This window comes from Gordionus sp. m RMFG-2023, chromosome 3 (assembly GCF_954871325.1).
Source record: "Gordionus sp. m RMFG-2023 chromosome 3, tfGorSpeb1-WG-v2, whole genome shotgun sequence".
Classification (NCBI taxonomy): Eukaryota; Metazoa; Nematomorpha; class Gordioida; order Chordodea; family Parachordodidae; genus Gordionus; species Gordionus sp. m RMFG-2023.
Window position 1 is genome coordinate 23,169,466 of NC_088777.1, and position 19,740 is coordinate 23,189,205.

Sequence of the window (19,740 nt, forward strand, 5' to 3'; positions counted from 1 at the left end):
TACTTGAATATCATTATTTTTGGCCACGTTAACAATAAATCGTTCTATATCTTGGGGTAACAGAAAAGAAGCTATGGAACAAAACCTATCGAATTTGATAGTTTTGTATACTTGAGCAATCTATATAAATGAAAATGATTATAATAATGAATTATTTAAGATAACTTGTTGTAGAAGCTTGAAGAGAGTCACTTCTTTGAGAAATGGTATGTATTGCTGGAGCTCTGGGTGTTTTTCTTTGATGTAATCTAAGCAAGTGCTAACTCTCGAAGCTAATTTTAATGGGTGAAAATCGACCTCTAACCAATCAAACAAATTTTTTAGTTCAATGGGAACGTTACTTATTATGTTGAAACGGATCTATTAAAAATATTTAAAATTTTACACATAAAATTGATAGTTGTTAAAATTTTGCTTATTTCCAATTTATTTCAAAAACTAGCATGTAAAGAGTTTGTCTAGACCTGTATTCCGCCACAACCCTTTTGATCATGGCTAGGCTGTCAGTAAAGAGATGTTGGTGGCACAGCATAAAGAAATTCATTTTGGTTATTATTATAAATAAATTACATTTGTAACTATAAAGTATATTAATATATATAAATATTTAAAATGATTCAAATTACTCCGATGATAGCGGTTTTAAAAAAATTATTAATCCTATATAAGAAGGCATGGATAATATTAAAATTAATTCTCAAAATATTAAATCTAATGTTGCAGAATTAGCCTTAAGTATTCGGCAAAATATAATCAAAGAAATAAATGATAAGTTATTATCTCTAAAAATTGATACTCGTCTAGACAGGCCCATTATTGGAATTAATCTTCAGTATATTCAAACTGAGAACACTAGCAAACTGCAGAAAATATAAAACTCCATTTAACCAAAGTATTAACAGATTAAGAAATCAAAACCACAAATATACATTGTAACTGATAATGGGGCTATAGTAAAATTATTAATGGAGGATAGCGATAATGACAATCAAATGTCTGAAAATGATGAAGAACAAATACAAAATATAGATAATTTGAATGATACTTCTACTCGTTTCACAAATGTACCTGATGAATTAAAAATCAATCTTAATTAGTTTTGTTTAATCGGCTAAAAATTACGCATAAGCCTAATTAGTAGCTAAAAATCGACTAAACCTCATAGGCTTAGACTAAAAATCAGCTAAAACTATTAGTCAAAAATTCTGCATCGGCTAATCGTCCGTCAGCGTGTAAGATATGCCAGGCATTAATTATAATTTATTTATTTTTAGTAAAATAATTTATTTTATTTATATTAAATATTAATATAATCAACAAATAAACAAAATATGATTTAATATTTTTTATTTATATTATTATATTATGAAATGAAATGAAATAATGATTATATTATGTCATGTTTTTTAATAAAAAAAATGATATGCTGCTTATTGTAATATTATTTTTGTTACAATTAATTTTAGAAAAATATTTTTTAAATTTGGAAAGATTTTTGAACATATTTTGATTTGATAAGACTTTTAAATCTTCTTTGTAAAATCTTTTTTGAGGAATTCTTTTGTGAATTTTATTATAAATAAACAATCTTTTCGGTGAAATTATAATTTTTTATTTATCATTTTTGTAAAATTATTTACTTTTTGAAGTAGTATATTAAAAGAGGTGGTTTTCTAAATAATGTTTTAAAAAATATTTATACTAAACTTATTCATGTAATTTTATATGATCTTTTTAAGGATAATATTTTAATGTGACAATTGTCATATTTGTTATTTTTTAACATTTTTCACATAAGGGTAAAAATATAATTTATATTGTAAAGATGTTAAATTATAAATTCAATAAAGATGTTCCTTGGAAAAATAAAAATTATCATAATAGGTTTAAACATTTTTTGAAGTTCATGGGCAAAATATGTATTTTTAACATGTTAAATTAAAATTTAAGGAAGATATACCATAGAAAAGTGACAATTATCATAATCGTTATTTTTAAAGTTTTTTGAAGCAAATGGGCTAAAATCTAGATAAGTTATAATTGTAATGGTTATCAAATTGATATCAATCATAAAAAAATTAAACTTAAAAAAAACATATATTGGATTATCACAGATGGTTTTCAACATATGTCATGCTAGAGAGATTGAATGAATTAAAAGATGTGTGAGGACTTATCAGTATCATACAGTGAACTTTATTTTGCAGCTTTGGAATGGGAAGCAATTATTGGGTTGATAAATTTCCTAAAACTAATTAAAGTAACTGAAGAATTTACAACTTAAGCAGCTATCTTTAGGGGATTTTTATGGCATATGGCTAAAAGCTAAATTAGAAACTTCTATTTTTATTTAACCCTTTGCTGGTTTAATAATAAATGCTATGAATTAAAATGAGAAACAACTTTTAAACAACAATGCCTTTTTGCTATGCTTATATCTTATTAAGGTATGTTAAAAAATATTATATTATATCTTATATAAATTTAATTAATAATTTTATTTTATACTTTATATATTTCTCTATCAATTCATAAAAAATAATAAGATTTTATTAAAATTCAATTTTTTATTAAAATTCATATACAAAAATGATAAAATATTATTATTTAAAAATTAGCATTATAATATAGAGAATATAATAAAATATGTCATATATCAGTTTAAGTTATAAAAAAGATTGATACAAATGTATATTTTTATAAAAAGAAAAAAACATTTTTTTTAAAAAAAGAAAAATATCAAATGGCGAGGTTGGGCCATGATGTTTTAACTATTTGAGAATTAGATCTAATTATAGATACGGCGATTTTCTGCTTGAGTTTGTAAAATGGAGAAAGGTATGATTTTTTTATTGATTTGGATATTATTCTGAATAAATCTAAAGCCGCTTGTCCAAAAGAGCAGGTTGATGTAACTGCTGTGGGAACAAAGTGATTATCACACATTGTGTGTGAGTATTTTATATTTTTTAGCGGCTCTGTTAAAGGGATCATGGGAATTATTAGATGGAGCTATGAGATCAATGCAGGTAAAATCCGACATTAAAGGCTTTCCCGTAAATGGTACGACGGTTTTGCCGTCAGGGGCTTTTCTATCTAAAAAGGATGTAGGTTCTAAAATACAGGGAAAATTGGTCTATTTAAAAAATAAGCTATTATTTATTTTATCATATCGGCTGATTTTTTATATAAATTTACAGTGGAGAGCGTGTCTCCCATCCGCGTCTGCCGGCTGATTGCATTTAATGCAAATATAATGGTTTAGGAAAGGTACGCCCAAGCGTAAATTGATTGCATAACGAAAAGCATCTTTATCTATTAGCTGGTTATTTAAAATGCTGGGATATGAATCTAATCATTCATGGCCAGAGTTGTTGAAATTAAAAACCTTGAACTGTTATTTTTATCAGAACCTGGACCAAATCTATATTTGTTTCGGTTTGGATCCCTGAATGTTGGGCAGTAGGGAGTATAAAAAAAGTCAAATAAGGAAAAGTCTCAATCAAAAAAGGAAAATTACCAAAGGCTTAGGAAAAAGTCCTATCAAAAAAGGAAAAGCGTCAAATAAAAAAGGAAAAGGTTTAATCAAGAAAGGAAAGGTATCAATAAAAAAAAGTGTGAATCCCCTAAAATAGGTAAAGTCTGAAAAGAAAGTGTCAATCAATAAAAATTCCATTAAAAAAGGAAAATCGCTAATATTTTAAATTTCTTGTCAATTTTTCTTAAATTTTTTTATTTATTTTCCTTCTAATTTTATTTCTAACTTTTTGCGATCTCTTTAAGTCATTCTTAATCTTTATTTTTCTTATCTTTTCTTCTCATTTTTTATCATTCTTTTTTGTCTTCTTAAAAATAATTTAATTATTTTCCCTGTCATTTTTCTACACTTCTCTAATTTAATGTCATTTTTAACAATTCCTTTCCCTATTTCCATCCTACATAACAATTTTTTGACATTTAAAGATTTTTTTCTCCCATATATATTTATTTTTTTAAATTTTACTTAATTTTTAATAAAAAAATTTTAAATATTTTTGCACATCAGAATTATTTCATTATAATTACAATGTATATTAAGAAACAAAAATTTTTAATAATTAATAATTTCCCCTCTTCTTCCTTTGAAATATAGGTCTTCATATTTCTAAATAATTTTTTCCTCAGATATTTCCCTCTCTCCATGCTCTATAAATTGAATTAATTCCTCCTCGTCATTGATTTTGATTTCGGACAAAATCCTTCCATTAGAAAAACATTTTTATTGGGATTAAAATAAGAGCTGTATGTTGGTAAATATTATATTGTATGCCATCTCCTTTCTATCCATTCTTTTATGATGAAATGAAACATTTCCCATCATAAAAATCAACAATTTAATGTTAAATTTACAAAGTTGCTAAAGTGTATAGCGTTGCAAGGACCATCAAAACCTCGAATCTAAATATTCCCACAATAGTCTGAGCAGCAACGATAGTATAATTCATTGCCATTATCCTTAGAACATTTTAAAGCTTTTTGATTTATTGGTGAAAATTAATATTGAAAACTCGTTCTCATCGATAAAAATTTTATCTTTCATATAGGCTACATCCACAAACGAATTTGTATTCTTTGCGAATCTCTATATTTGATTCTGTATTTTTTCTAAATGAACGTAAAACTATACCTAAATCCAGATAGTAACCTTTTTAATATTTCTATATTTGTACCATATCTCTTTAATTATTTCACTGAGGATAAAGTGCAATCTAAATTTATACAATTTAATATATATTCCTCCTGTTCTTGATTTAAGAAAATCCGGTGCGCCACTGCTGATATAAATGACAAAAAAATTAATGTGCCAATGTTATAAAGCCACTGCCACTAATTTACACATGATCATACAGGTCTAGTTATATACAATCCACAGTTAATATTGTTTTAATCTTATTTATATAAATATTTTTATTTATGTCAAAAAAAATTTCATTTATAAAAATAGAGTGTATAAAATCTATTATTTATAGCATTTTTAAAAGTAACAAGCTACACTTTTTGCAAATAGTATAACACAAGAGTAGGGCTGGCCTATTGATTTCAAAATATCATATTGGATTTAAACAATACTTTCTCTATATCATATTGAATTGTTATTGGTTTATAATTTATACTGGTTATTGGTTAGTTTTCATTATCCATAAAAGAACTTTAAAAATTCTTGATTATGAATAAAAACTTAAGGATCATTGCATGTCAAATGAGCAAAAAAATGAGATTTTCGGCCGACCCCCTTTGATTTTTTTAAAATTTGGTTAGCAAAGAAAGGTTAGTGTAGTTAAGAAATAGCCAAAATTTTATCCTCATAAAATTTATCTTTTTGGAGATATTAAGATTCAAAGTGGCAAAAATGACGGATTTTTACCATTATCCGCCTTCATTCAATTAAGTATTTTTTAAAAACTACATAATTATAACAAATTTAATATCAAAATTATGTACAATTCTACTTTTAGATAAAAAAAAAAATTTACGATTTCCGGCCATTTTGTGTATATATAAGGACTAAAAACGTTTTTTTGGAAATAATACGACCTTAAGTTTTTTTTAAAAAATTTAGTAGACATTACTAAACTCTACCTTTATATTTATAAAAAAAGGTCTGGGATGCGGCCATCTTCATTCTCAAAATAGATAAAAATGTTTAAAAAAGTGTATACATATATTTCCAAAAGGGGGCGTCTTTGAATAAAATTATATTTAAATCAGTTTTTAATAGTTTTTTTCAACTATTTGATATAATTTAAAGGATTATTCATGCAATTGAAAATAACAATAAATTGAGCTTTCATTCAATTATAGAAATAGTCTATCGATAAAAGAAATTCAATTTATTACATTATTTATAATTTATTATATATTTGCCCATATAACATATATTTAATAAATATTAATAAAATATGTTCAACCAAGTTTCGAGTTCTTGAATATATGAAATCTTGTGCATTATGACCAGGGACCCGGAGTGAACAGTAACGAACCGTTAAACCATTATAAATATCTGAACCATAACCGTAACCGATATAATTATTTTTTGAAGGAGTAAAGAACATATATAAAAAACAGTTAAACCGGTTCAGTTTTTATATTTTAGAAATGGAAATAATTTGAATATCCAGAATTATATAAACTTGCTCTTATAGTACTGGCGGTTCCCGCAATACAAGTTTCTGTAGAAAGGGCTTTTTCGGGGCTAAAATTTGTGTTATCGTCACAATGAACAAAAAGGAATCCATTTATATTAGAAAATATATTACTTATACGTTCAAATAATATATTTAAAAATGAGTTATTTTGAATCTTATATATTTTTTATATATAATTCATAGATGCTTATAATAAAAATAAATTAGGAGATGGTGTTGCTTCAATAAAAAAAAAATTTATAACCGTAAAGAACCTTTATTTATAATTATATGAACCGAACCTTTATAAATTTCTTCTTAAAAACCGTGACCAAAACGTAACTGTTGTAGCTGTTGAAAAAAAATAAGAAACAAATTTAATTTAATACATCAAATGTCAGTTATTTTCTGACAGGGGAATTGAGTTTTCCTGGGGGATGAAAAAAAGACGTGATCATCACATGGTTGATTGTCAATAAAAAGTCCTTTGTTGGAAATTTGGGATGAAGAATTAAAGTAATGGGAGAAGATGTCAGCGAGGAACAAAGAATGGACCTTGGGAGATGGAGAATTGGATAATTATGATTTATATTATATTTTTCTTAATGGATAGATATTAGATTGTTGATTTTTTAATGAATAAATATGGATCGTCTTGTTTTGAAATATGGTTAGTTTTAGTAACCATTATAATTTTTTACATACTGAACCATAACCAAACAGAACCGTTCGGGTCCCTGATTATGACGCCAAAAAATCAAAATTTTCGCTACTCAATTTTTTAAAATAATTTGATATTTTATAAATATTACAAATATTAATTTATTATTATTATGAAATTATATATAAAATAACTTAAAACAATATAAATATTAAATGGGATTTTCTAAAATCAGCATAACTTTACTTGTAAATAAGAAAAACAATAAATGTGTGTTTCAATCAATAAAATAAATAATTTAAAATTGATTAATCATTCAATAACACATGTTCACTATTCAGAGTAAGTTATTATAATAAAAACAAAAAGTTAAAAGAATGAAACAATATGTGTCTTTATTTTTACATAATACTTAAAAAATAAATGACGATTCATTAATATATAACTAAACAAACACTACAAAAATACATATGGTAAAATTTTAATGTAATTTTTTTGCATATTACTATACTTTAATTTTTTTTAAAAATACAGTTTAATATTTTTTTAAAAAATACAGTTTAATATTTTTTTTAAATGTTACGACAAATTTTATATAGTAAAATAATACAAATTCATATACATCAAACCCTGATCCATTTCATTCAATTCACAAATGTTTAATATACGACAAATTTTATATAGTAGTAACACAAATATTACAAATTCATTTACATCAAATCCTGATCCTGTTTATTCTAATTCAATACCTAATATATCTGCTACAAATAATTTCTATATTATAAATTCTCCCTCTTTAAGTGGTGATTCTATTATTGATCCAGCAAATTTAATCTCGGCAATTCCAAGAAGGAAATATAAAAACTGAAATAATGAAAAAATAGATATAGCAAAAAAATTATTATCTGTACCTGAGAAGGAGCAAATGAAAATGAAAGATATCGCTAAGTATTTAGATATGTCTTTATCGTCTATTAATAAATTAAGACGCGAAACATTTCCCGAAATCATCGGAGACCCTTTAAAAGATTATGTGATTGGAAAGCGAGGCAGGAAAAAAAAAGACACATTCAATATGGAAAGAAAAATTATGGAACTTTTAATGGCGAACAATACATTAACTATTAAAGGTATTATAGAAAATTTACCTCCAGGATTTTCTAGAAATGAAGGAACTATAAGGAAATATATTTAAAAAATAGGATGGTCCAAAAAACGTGCAGGAAAGGAACCTGACAGGAGGAACACACCGGGCACAGTCAATATACGACAAATTTATTGTATAAAAATATTAAACATTGCCAGAGAAAAAATATTTTTCTTAGACGAGACAGGCATAAATTTACATGTTGTACCTGTTTACACCTGGGCACCATACAACGTTACGCCAACTGTTAAAGTCCCACCATCTAAGGGTAAAAATTTAAGTATATTGTGTACTATGGAAATCGACGGTGTGATACTTTATCGCATCATCGAGGGAGCTTATAATAGCCTACTATTTCGAGAATATATGATAGAACTAATTAATATCATACCAAGTGATGCAGTTATTGTTATGGACAATGCATCGATCCATAAAAGTCACCTCATTGATAGTTTTAAAGAGCGAATAGAATATTTGCCACCCTATTCGCCGCAACTAAATCCAATAGAGAATTTTTTTGGGGGTATTAAAAAACAAATATAGGTCAATCAATCCCCGACCAAATAAAATCGTTCATAATGTAACATCAATTCTGAATGAATTTACTATTCCTTATGACTTTTCAAGTTATTATAATAAGATGCATCAATATTTGGAGAGTGGCTATCGAGGACAACCAATGGATTAAAGTAAATTTATAAAAATATAATTTATATTTAAATATATTTTAAAGGAATATAGAAAATCGGAATACATAAAGAAAAAACGAAAATCAAATGATCCAATTTTTTATATTTTAATGCATTTTTTAAATCTGTTTTGTCATATATTATATATTTGATCGTCATTTATTTTTTGAGTATTATGTAAAAATAAAAAAACATATGGTTAAATCTTTTTAATTTTTTGCTTTTATTATATTAATTTACCCTGTTATAAATCATTTTTTAATTAATTTCTTGGTATTTTAAAAAAACTATAATAAATTCTAATAATTCTTATAATATAAAAAGTAAAAAAAATTATTAGTAGAAATTTATCGGGTCAATTTTTTATTTTTTTCGATATATTTAATTTTTTGATTTAAGGAAATATATATTGAGTTAAGAATATTCTTATATAATTGAAGCGCTAAATTTTATAAAAAACTAAATAAATACTAATTAATAACGTGTTATAAGGATATTAATGGTTTTAAAACTAAATCAATAATTTTTTCAAAAATTAACAAGTTACATTGATCATGATGAGATGGGATACAACTTTCTACATCAAAATAAAGTTTGGAATAAAAAAAATATTATATCACATTTTTACTATATATTTATATATAATTATACATATATGAATAAAGTAGCCCTAAAATACTAGGTTATTTAAAATTTTATAATTATTTATTTTAAGTTAAGATAAAATATATAATATGTAGAGCCAGCAAAATCAGATTAGTGATATCGGTTATTTGGCCGATATCAATATAATATCTGCAATATCGTATCGGATTAACCTCCTAAAGGTAGTATTGGTACACTTGTAATTAAGATATTCGAATAAGTGATATTTTTATAAATTAATTTTTTTTATCATATAGAATTTCAATAAAATGAACAAAAATCTTATGCGAAAAACTAGATGCTGTAACCCTTTTAAAATACTGAAACATAATAATGTAACTACAAATCTTAGAAATGTACAATCTTGAATGTCACTTCACTCAGGTGATAAGATATGTGATAACTCGGAAGAGCTCATAAGTCAAATGACGCATTTATAGCCCCTGATATTCATCATATAGAAAAGAACCCGGTTATTGAATCAATTAATACATCATTGATAGAAATTGGGGAATCTCCAATAAATATGAAAAGGTTGACAGAAAAAAGATATCCAATTAAAAAAATAAAAAAGACTATAGAATCTCATTTAGATATAAATGCGATTGAGCCAGCTAATATTGATAATATTAAAAAAAAATTCCTACTCTTATCTAAAACTTATCAATATAAAATTTTGACAATATTACCAGAAAATTGGACAGTGTCCAAAATAATGAATGAATTTAATATAACAAAATACATCGCAAGACAAGCTAAATTATTGATAGCGGAAAAGGGATTTTTATCAACACCTAACCCCAAGCCTAGAAAAACTATAGACGAATATACAGTTAAAATTGTACAAGAATTTTATTGTACGGACGAAATAAGCAGAATCATGCCAGGCAAGAAAGATTGCGTTTCGATTTTGACCAAAGACGGAAAAAAGAATACCATACAAAAGAGATTAATTTTAGATAATTTGAAATATATTTATATATTTTTTAAAGAAATGAGGCCTGATGTTAAAATCGGTTTTTCTAAATTTGCAAGCATTCGCCCAAAAAATTGTATACTCGTTGGAAGTAGTGGTGCATATAATGTATGTGTTAGCTACCCAAACATTTAAATTAATGATCATTGGATAAAATTTACCCAATTCAACCAAAGATGATATGTTGCCCTTTAGAACATACAAACATATTTTACCATTAATAATTTATAACCCGCCTCAACCATCCTGTTATATGGGAAATGTGATCCAGAGTCAACACATTTAAGCGATCAAATAGAAATGTTGTTTCGTTCTAAGGACATCAAATTTATAACATACAAACAATGGCTATCCGTAGATAGAACCACTCTTGAAACAATAACCAAGCCAGTAGATGAATTTATCGATGCCTTTTTTGAAAAATGGAATCTTTATTACCCCATTCTTTTATTTCAACGCAACAATCGTTGTATCAAAACAATCTAAAACTGAATTTAGACGAAGGCCAATATTTAATTTTATGTATTTTCCAGAAAATTATAGCTTTATACTTCAGGATGAAGTACAAAATTATCATTGGAATAGGGCTCAATCCACTGTTCATCCTTTTGTTATATATTATAAATATTTGTTGCCTAAATTATGTAATAATATCCGAATCTTTGCAACACAATGCAATAGCAGTACATTATTTCCAAAAAACATTGTTAAATTTTTTAATTAATAAATTATGTATGCCAAATAAAAAATTTTATTTTTCCGATGGATCTGCTGCACAGTATATTAATATTTGCCATCATGAGATGGATTTCGAGGTACAGGCGGAATGGCATTTTCTGCTACAGCACATGGGAAAAGTTATTGTGATGTGGTGGCACTGTTAAAAGATTAGCCGCTAGAGCTAATTTACAAAAGCCTTAATCAAAGCAAATAACCACATCATATGAATTGTACGAGTTTGCTAAAGAAAATATTAATGGCATATATTTTGAATATATGACTCAAAAAAAATATGATTACGGAAAACTATTGCTCAGGGAAAGATTTCCAAAACCTAGACCTATACCTGGAACACAGAAAATTCACACCGTGATTCCAACAGGTTACATCAATTTAAAAGTAAAATGTATTCCAATTCAATAGAAAGCCTATAAAATATTTAACATATAATGATGAAAGTATAATTTTTGGAGAAATATCAGGATACATAACGCGTGTTTATGATTCTAATCGATGGTTAGCCTTTGTTTTAGGGAAAATCAAAAGCAGGAAGAAATAAATATAAAGTTTTTACACCCATCCGGACCTTCTAATTCCATTACATTTCCAAGTATAGACGACACTCTTTGCTTGCCAAAATGTCATATCTTAACATTCGTTTCACCGTTAATTGCTACTGGCCGTAGTTATACATTGTCGTCACAAGAAAGTAAGTGTGCTACCAGAAAATTAGAATCTTTTAAAAGTGAGTTATATATTTTTATATATATTTTTTCTAGATATATATATATAAACTTATTCAATTATAATTATTAATATATATATATTTGTTAGTTATATTATTTTTATAATACTATATAAACAAAAGATTCAAATAAATATATTCTATGAATAATTATTATTTGTATATATATTTATATACATATAAAAAAAATAAATAAATATAGTATTGGAGGATATGTTTGTGACGGTGTTAAAAAAAAAATAAAAATAAATATATTGAGGTTAGGAAGGATAATCTTGTGGGGAGAGACTGCTTATGAAGCTAATATAATTAGTCTTGTGTCGCTATGGAGAGCCTTTGCCTTAAGAAGAAGCCCTCACGGGGTTCACCTTTAGTTGACGAATGTGGGAGCCGAGTTCCTTGAAAAAGGATAAGGCATATTTCCCAAAAGTAGTAAGGGTAGTGGAAATAATGGGGATGAAAATATATTCTTGAGAAATTTCGGAATATTTCGCTATTTTGAGTGTCTCCTTTTTCTCGAGTATATTGACTGTTTGATTTGATGGAGCGAGTGGATCAATACAAGAATAGTCCCAGACCAGGAATTGACCGCGCTTCCAAGGAATTTGCGAAATACCGTCAGGCCGTTTCCCATCAGATCTGAAAAGACCGGATGGTTCAAGAGTGGAGGGGATTTGAGCAGATCTAAGAGCTCTAAGAATGATCGAATTGCATAGATTATGTCTTACAATTCGACCTTTACATGAGCGACAATGAAGACTATGTCTTCCATTGCCCAAAACTGCGGAGCCGCAACCTAAACATATGCGGGGTTGGGTAATAAGGCAATTTAAACGGATACCGATTGCATGTGTGAGCTCGTTTTTATTTAGTTGTAATTGCAGATTAATAGACGGAATGGCCTCGAGAAACTCATGGCCTGAACCATTAAGCAAAGAAGAGAATAAAAGACGGTCAGATAATTGCATTCTGGAAAGGAGTGATTCAACGCAGAGTGCAATAATAGGCCTATCCCAGTCCTTCTGCTTATTAGATTCAGGAAGAGGGTGATCAGCAGAAATTCGTGTCCTCCATTCGATGATTGCATCATTAAAAGAAGAGTCGGGTTTTAAAGAATTGGAATTTATTATGTTTTTAGTTAGTAGGCAACTGGATATAAAGGCCGTTAAGGCGAGATCGGATGGAGATCTGAGGCCCAGACCTCCCATCTTTGTGGGTAAAGAAGCTTGTGTCCAAGCAATTTCATCGAATTTAAGATTTAGAATATTTTCGATAAGGATTTTGATCCCATTATCATAAACTCCAAGTGAAATGGAGAATTTAAATATGGCAGTTGAGCGAAGTGCGTAAAAAATACGGGGAATATCAATTATTTTAAATATTTAGGGCGCCATATATGAAATGCACAAGATAATCATATTAGAGATATGCAAAGTTAGGCCCGACCCATACCCGACGCGAACGGGCTTCGGGCCGGGCTTAATTATATTTAAAATAATTGGGTTCGGGCCGGGCCTAATATTTAAAAAAAAAATTTGGGCCGGGTCGGACCTTGGAAATTTTTTTAAATATATCTTAATTTATCAATTTTATATTGAATTTTTTATGTAAAATAAAAATATTTGATTTTATTTATTGAAACTAAACGACATATAACATATGTCTTTTATTTTGAGTAATTATAAAAATTAATTTCTATATTTAAATAAATTAGGGCCGGGTTGGTAAATTTTTTTTAAAAAAAATTTTGGGTTCGGGCCAGGCTGGCAAAACTTTTTTTAAAAAAATTTCGGACCGGGCCAGGCTTGAAAAATTAGGCCAGATGCAGACCACTAATTCATATATTCAAGAACTATAAACTTGGTTGAATATATTTTATCAATATTCATTAAATAGGTTATATGGGCAAAAAAATTTTATAATAAAGTAATAAATTGAATTTCTTTTATCGATAGGCGATTTCAATAATTGAATGAAAGCCCCATTTATTGTTATTTTCACTTACAAGATGAATAATACTCTAAATTATATCAAATAGTTCAAAAAACCCATTAAAAACTGATTAATATATAATTTTATACAAAGACGCCCCCTTTCGGGAAAATTTTAAACACCTTCCTAAACATTTTAATCGATTTTGAGAATGAAGATTCGTCCCAGAGGAATTTTTTTTTATAAATATAAAGGAAGAATTAATAATGTCTACTAAATTTAAAAAAAACTGAAGGTCGTATTATTTCCAAAAAATCGTTTTTAGTCATTATATATTAAATAAAATGGCTGGAAATTGGGGGAAATTTTTTTTTATCTAAAAGTAAAATCTTTATACGTAATTTTGATGTTAAATTTGTTATTTAAAATTATGTGGTGATATGCTTAATTGAATGAAGGCAGATAATGGTAAAAATATGTCATTTTTGCCACTTTAAACCCTAATATCTTCAAAAATATAAATGTTAGGAGAATAAAATTTTGGCTATTTCTTAGTTACATTGACCTTTCTTTGCTTACCAAATTTTAAAAAAATAGAAGGGAGTCGGCCGAATCATCATTTTCAAAAAGTAGTGAAAGCTGTGTGATTTTCCTGGTTCGTAAAAAGTTTTCAGTCAGCATTATTTAAATTTTAATTCCATACATTATTAACTTTATATACGATATTCTAAATAAATTATATATGAATGTATTTCCAAAGATGAAAAACATACTGTCACAGATGCTAAACTTGTATAAAAAATGTAGAGAAGAGATCGATATATTATTTTATAGTTCTAAAGTAATACTTATTGTACCAATATATTTTGTTGCAAATTCGAAATAAAAATAAAGGAAATATTTTTATATGGCTAAAAATTAAGTAAATAAATCAAGAGATAAAAGTATTTATATAAATTAATTTTTGAGTAACATTGGTATTACTTTTAAAACCAATATTTTACCCAGTTCTAATAGAGCTAGAAGGCTAAAATTTTGGATACACAATTTACATTTTATTTACTTATATACCAAATTTTATCAAAATCAGGGATAGTCAGGTTGTAATAGTGATTAATTTGATATGGAATGACCCATTGTTGCTAGCCCTACACATGAGTATGACAAACAAAACAAAATGATGAATGATAAAAATTTAGTGAAACCAAATCTTGAATCAAAGAATGTCTTGTGGGTGGAGTAACAAGCCCAAGTAGGGCAGCTAATTTCCTATTTTTATCATTGTTGTCGTAAAATTTATCGATATCATTCTTAGAAGGTGGGATGGGTATTGATAAGGTTGCCAAAAGAGTAATTGTACATTTCCTGGGCAATATAATATTAATAAAAAAAATTTAAAAAAATTTATAGAAATCAATTTCAAAAGGAATTTTGTTGTATAACATTTAAACAATATTCGATTTATGAGTAATAATAGCATGAACATTGATAAAAAAATTTCTTTTTATGGAAAGAAATCATGGTATTAGCCATGAATCGATTATTCATTTTTAGCCATCTTTATTTGCGTTATTTTTTGAAACTATTCGTTAAAAATATAATTGCAAAAATTGGAAGTTCTGATCATCATAAATATTTTGTTTTAAACTATCAAGTATTTAATATAAGATGACCTTGCATCACAAATCATTTTTTGTTTTCCCCCTAATTATCAATCGTTTACCTAATCATACATGCCAAAATTATTATGAATATCAATCGACGGTGACATCAGCAAGAAAAACCCCTTCGCGTTTTTTTATTAAATATATTATTATTTTTTTAGTTTGTGTCAAAAACCTGTTTGATAAATTCATGTTGAAAATTTCACTGATCATTTTATTTTATTTTTCAATTAAAAAAAGGTTTATTCCATGTTTTTCGATAAAATTTTATAAGTTTTGATATTTGTCATTTTAAATATTATTAGTTAGTATATACCAAATTAAAAAATAGCTGGTTTACATTTGGGTTCAATGTAAACGCTTTATTATGATAAGAAGATATTTTATTTATTTTAATAATTAAAATATTTAATATGCACATCTTTGCGCGAAAGTAGTTAATGCTATAAGAAACAACTTAATTTTTAAAATATTATCGATTAACCCGAAACCATATAATGTTTAGGTCTTATTCCTAACCAAGTTTTAGTGAAATTTAAGCTAAAAATATTAAAAAATAAACTAATACTTAACTATATCATACCCCCTAAAACTAAATTATCGCCTAGATTAAAAAAATTTTTGGCATTTTTATCCCAACTTTTAAATATTTATGCGAAAGAATTTTAAAAGTTTATAATGACTGGAAGAAATTTTATAAAAAATACCTTCAGATCGGTTTTTTTCTTTTAAAAATAAATTCGTTTTTACAATTTAGAAACTAGTTTAATTTAAAAAAATTATAACATTATTTATCTTTTCAAATAAGTTTTTTAAATTTACAATTGAGAGATTTTAATTAGATTTTCAGAAGTGCCTTCAAAAAAACGCTATAAAATAATAAGGAATCGTTTACCATGAATTTACTCCTTCATATTCTATATTCACGTTTATAAAATAATTATCCCTAAATTTTTTCATCTGAGTATTGTAAAAATAATCTATCGTAATCGTTTCATTTTCATCGTAGCCACTCCATCTTATGTGTCACATTTTCTATCCAAAATTTAGAAAATCTCATTAAATACCTTTTATACTATCGATGCTAAATTATAAAAATATCAAACATAAGATTTATCGAGTCTAAAATTTTAAAATTGACCTATTTAATCGCTCAAAATTAAAGCTGAAACACTTCTTAAACGTTAAGAAATTTAAATTTTTCCTTAATACTCAGATAAGACGGAATTGCCCAGAAAACAGTTTAAAAGATAAATTGTTCAGAAAAATATAAAAGAATAAAATAGTTTTTTTTATTGATTTTAAGAAAATAGTCACTATTAGAAATTATCGCAGTATTGCTTTCGCGCTATTTTTGCGATAGACTTCCCATTAATAAAATGGTTATATATGATTCGTAAATAGTTTTCGCTAAATTGTCTAAGAAGAGATATGTTTGGTCTTCTCTATAAGATTTTCGCTGTTATAAATTGGTGATAAAAGTTTCGCTGTTATAAATGGTGATAAAAGTTTCAGTTATGTATTAGCATTGAGTTTGAAAAAAAAATTTATTTCAACTTGAGGGATTTTTTATATATAGAAATTGCAAAATATTTAATTATATAAAAGAACTTTTATAAAAAAAATTTCGAATTTTTAGGGGTTATTTTTGAAATAAAAAAATTATTAAAGGATTTTTGCTTATTTCGGGGAATTATTTTTCAACTAATATTTTTTAATATCAAAAAAATGGGCAATATTTTCACCGAATTATTTTCTGTTTCCGGGGAAATATCTTCCAGGCTATTTTTTCCGGAAAGTTTTTATATCAGGGAATTATTTTCCGTTTACCTCTTTGTGCATATAACAAGAACATTTTTAAAAAAAGGTTAAATATGTCAGGAACAAAATTTTAGCGCATTAGCAACTATATTAGCGGAGATAATCGGGGTTAAAGGTCCAAAAAGCGTCTTTTTTAGCTTTTTACTGATTAAATAACTAATTTTTAATTTAAAACTAAATATGATCAAATATTAAATCTTATTAATAGCTAAGTTAATAATTGATAATTATGGCGAAAACATTAAAATTAATTTTTTTTTAAATATGGGTCATCATGGTTAGTTGAAAATTTGAAATTAATATTTGGAAATGAATATGATCTCCAATTTTAAATTTTTTTAAGAAATAATTTATTTACTATTTTTTTAATAATATATTCAACAATTAGCGTGGCTGGATATTTATTTTAAAAATTATTGCGATTTTATACCATTAAGAAAATAGATGGCGCTATATATAATAGTTTTAATATGTTAAAATTCATTTTTTTTATTGATTAAAAATATTTTAATGTATATATATCATACTAAATCGATTACAATGTGCATTATATATATTTATTTGTAATTCAGATCATGAAATTTTTAAAATCTTCACAAATTTTGCCTAATTAAGATATTTTATAAATTAATTAAATCTTACTTCATCTAAAGGAATACAAAGCCTGGCTAGCTTGTAAGATTTCTTCAGGAGATAATATATATGTTCGACAGGTGGGAGTAGAAGGATTAATTAGCGAGAGAATATGAGATTTGGGCAACACTAAAATATCATCTTTCAGAGGAAATTTAAATGAGGCTCAAGTAAAAATCGGTTTTTTTACCTCTTCATTTGTATCATTTTTTAGATTATAAATCCTACCCACCATTTATCATCATATACACATGTTACATATCTATTAATATTTTTAAATATAATTTTCTCATTTATAAACGAAACTTGTTTTATATTATATATTTTGAAATTTGAATATATTTTGGTTTTTAGTCTATTTTGATAAATGGGAATAACCCCGTGAATTTTTTGGGTCCCATGTATGAACGGTGCAGAATTAAATCTTTTACGAAGGGCTAATTCCCCTTCTATATATTCTTGATTGGATACATATACAAATTGAATTTCATTAATATTTTCTTTAGCATAATTATATAATTCTAATGGGGTTAGGATTGGATTTTTATTTAGCCTTTGAAGACTAGCTCTGGCAACTAATCTTTTGACAGTTCCTCCGATACCGTCACATGCATTTTGCCGTGAGCAGTGGCAAAGAAATGGCATTCGGCAGGAATATTAAAATCGTATTTATGAAGGCATATGTTCAGAAAATTTTAGCGATTCTTGTATTGAGACGCGGCTCCATCTTAAAAATATATTATTTTTTCTGGTTTAGAATTAAATTTGACTGTTAAGAAATTAATAAAAATTTTTTGATAAAGATGGACTTCACTAGTATTATGGTTTAATGATTAGGATATAATAACAAAATTAATATATTTTAAATCTTCTCCAGATTTATAATATGGTGTATAGTGGCCTGCACGTTGTTCAAATGAAATCCCTGAATTTCATTTTGTAAAATAAAGGAATATTTTTCTGAATAATCTAGAATTGTTAAAAATTTTTTATCTTTTCAATTTTCTTTAATTCTTCAAAAATAAGTTTGTTGTTTAGCTATAAAAGAGTGACGCAGTAAAATTTGAACTTTTTCTAATAGATAATCGATGAAATCATCAAAGGACTTTATAATAGTTCCAAGATTTGCTCTATCCACCGTTATCCATTGTTTAAACGTAACATATTCTATACGATTTCTCTTATACAATTGGTATATTGGCCCTGTTAAATAACATTTTGGGTGAGAGGGATTACAAATAATTTGCGCCAAAAGATAGTTTTAAGAATTTATACAGTAATCTTCTACTGCTATGATTACAATTACATTTGTCATTAATTTCACATTATGATGAATGGCGCAGACACAAACAGTGTGTGCCACTAGCTCCAACTAAAATACAGTTTTTTGGCCTAACGGCAAATTTAGAGAATCCAATTAATATATTTGGGTATTATTCCTTAAATATCTTGAATATTTCTTTAAGATTATTCAATATTAGTTTCTTTCTCGCCTTTAACAGATACACAATCTTTTATTCCGGGCATGAGTCGGCTTATTTCATCAGAACTATAAAAATCCTTGAAGAGTTTAAATGTTTTTTCGTTTAGTGTCTTTCCTGCATTATGTTTTGGGAATGAAAGAATTACACTTTCTTTTACCACCATTTTGGATTTTCATGCCATGTATGTTATGTTGAATTCCTCTTGAATTTTATTACCATCCATTTTTGAGGTAAAATTTTAAGAATTTGATATTGTTAATTTTTTGATAATTTATCAAAGTTATCCTTTAATATAATAAGAATTTCCTCTTTCATTGAACTATCATTCTCGGAATCAGATATTTCTAAAACCTTACTCTTTATTGCTTTTTCAATCTTTTGAATTTTATTTTTAGGTATTTTTTCTCCATTAAACGTTTTCTTTTAATTTGTGATTCTCCAATATTGTGTAATGTTTCA

The 19,740-nt window shown here is 26.4% G+C and overlaps 1 protein-coding gene across 2 annotated transcripts in view; it reads right to left on the minus strand.

Annotated features, from left to right (window-relative positions):
- The window catches only part of LOC135927454 (eukaryotic translation initiation factor 3 subunit A-like), an 81,427-nt gene that overhangs the window by 46,507 nt on the left and 15,180 nt on the right, over positions 1–19,740 (minus strand). For both annotated transcript variants that reach the window (XM_065463444.1, XM_065463443.1), the window contains exons 7-9: positions 14,885–15,044; positions 166–360; positions 4–120 (exon numbers count right to left, since the gene is read on the minus strand). In XM_065463444.1, the coding sequence (XP_065319516.1) occupies positions 4–120; positions 166–360; positions 14,885–15,044 (472 nt within the window). The remainder of the gene's footprint in view (positions 1–3; positions 121–165; positions 361–14,884; positions 15,045–19,740) is intronic.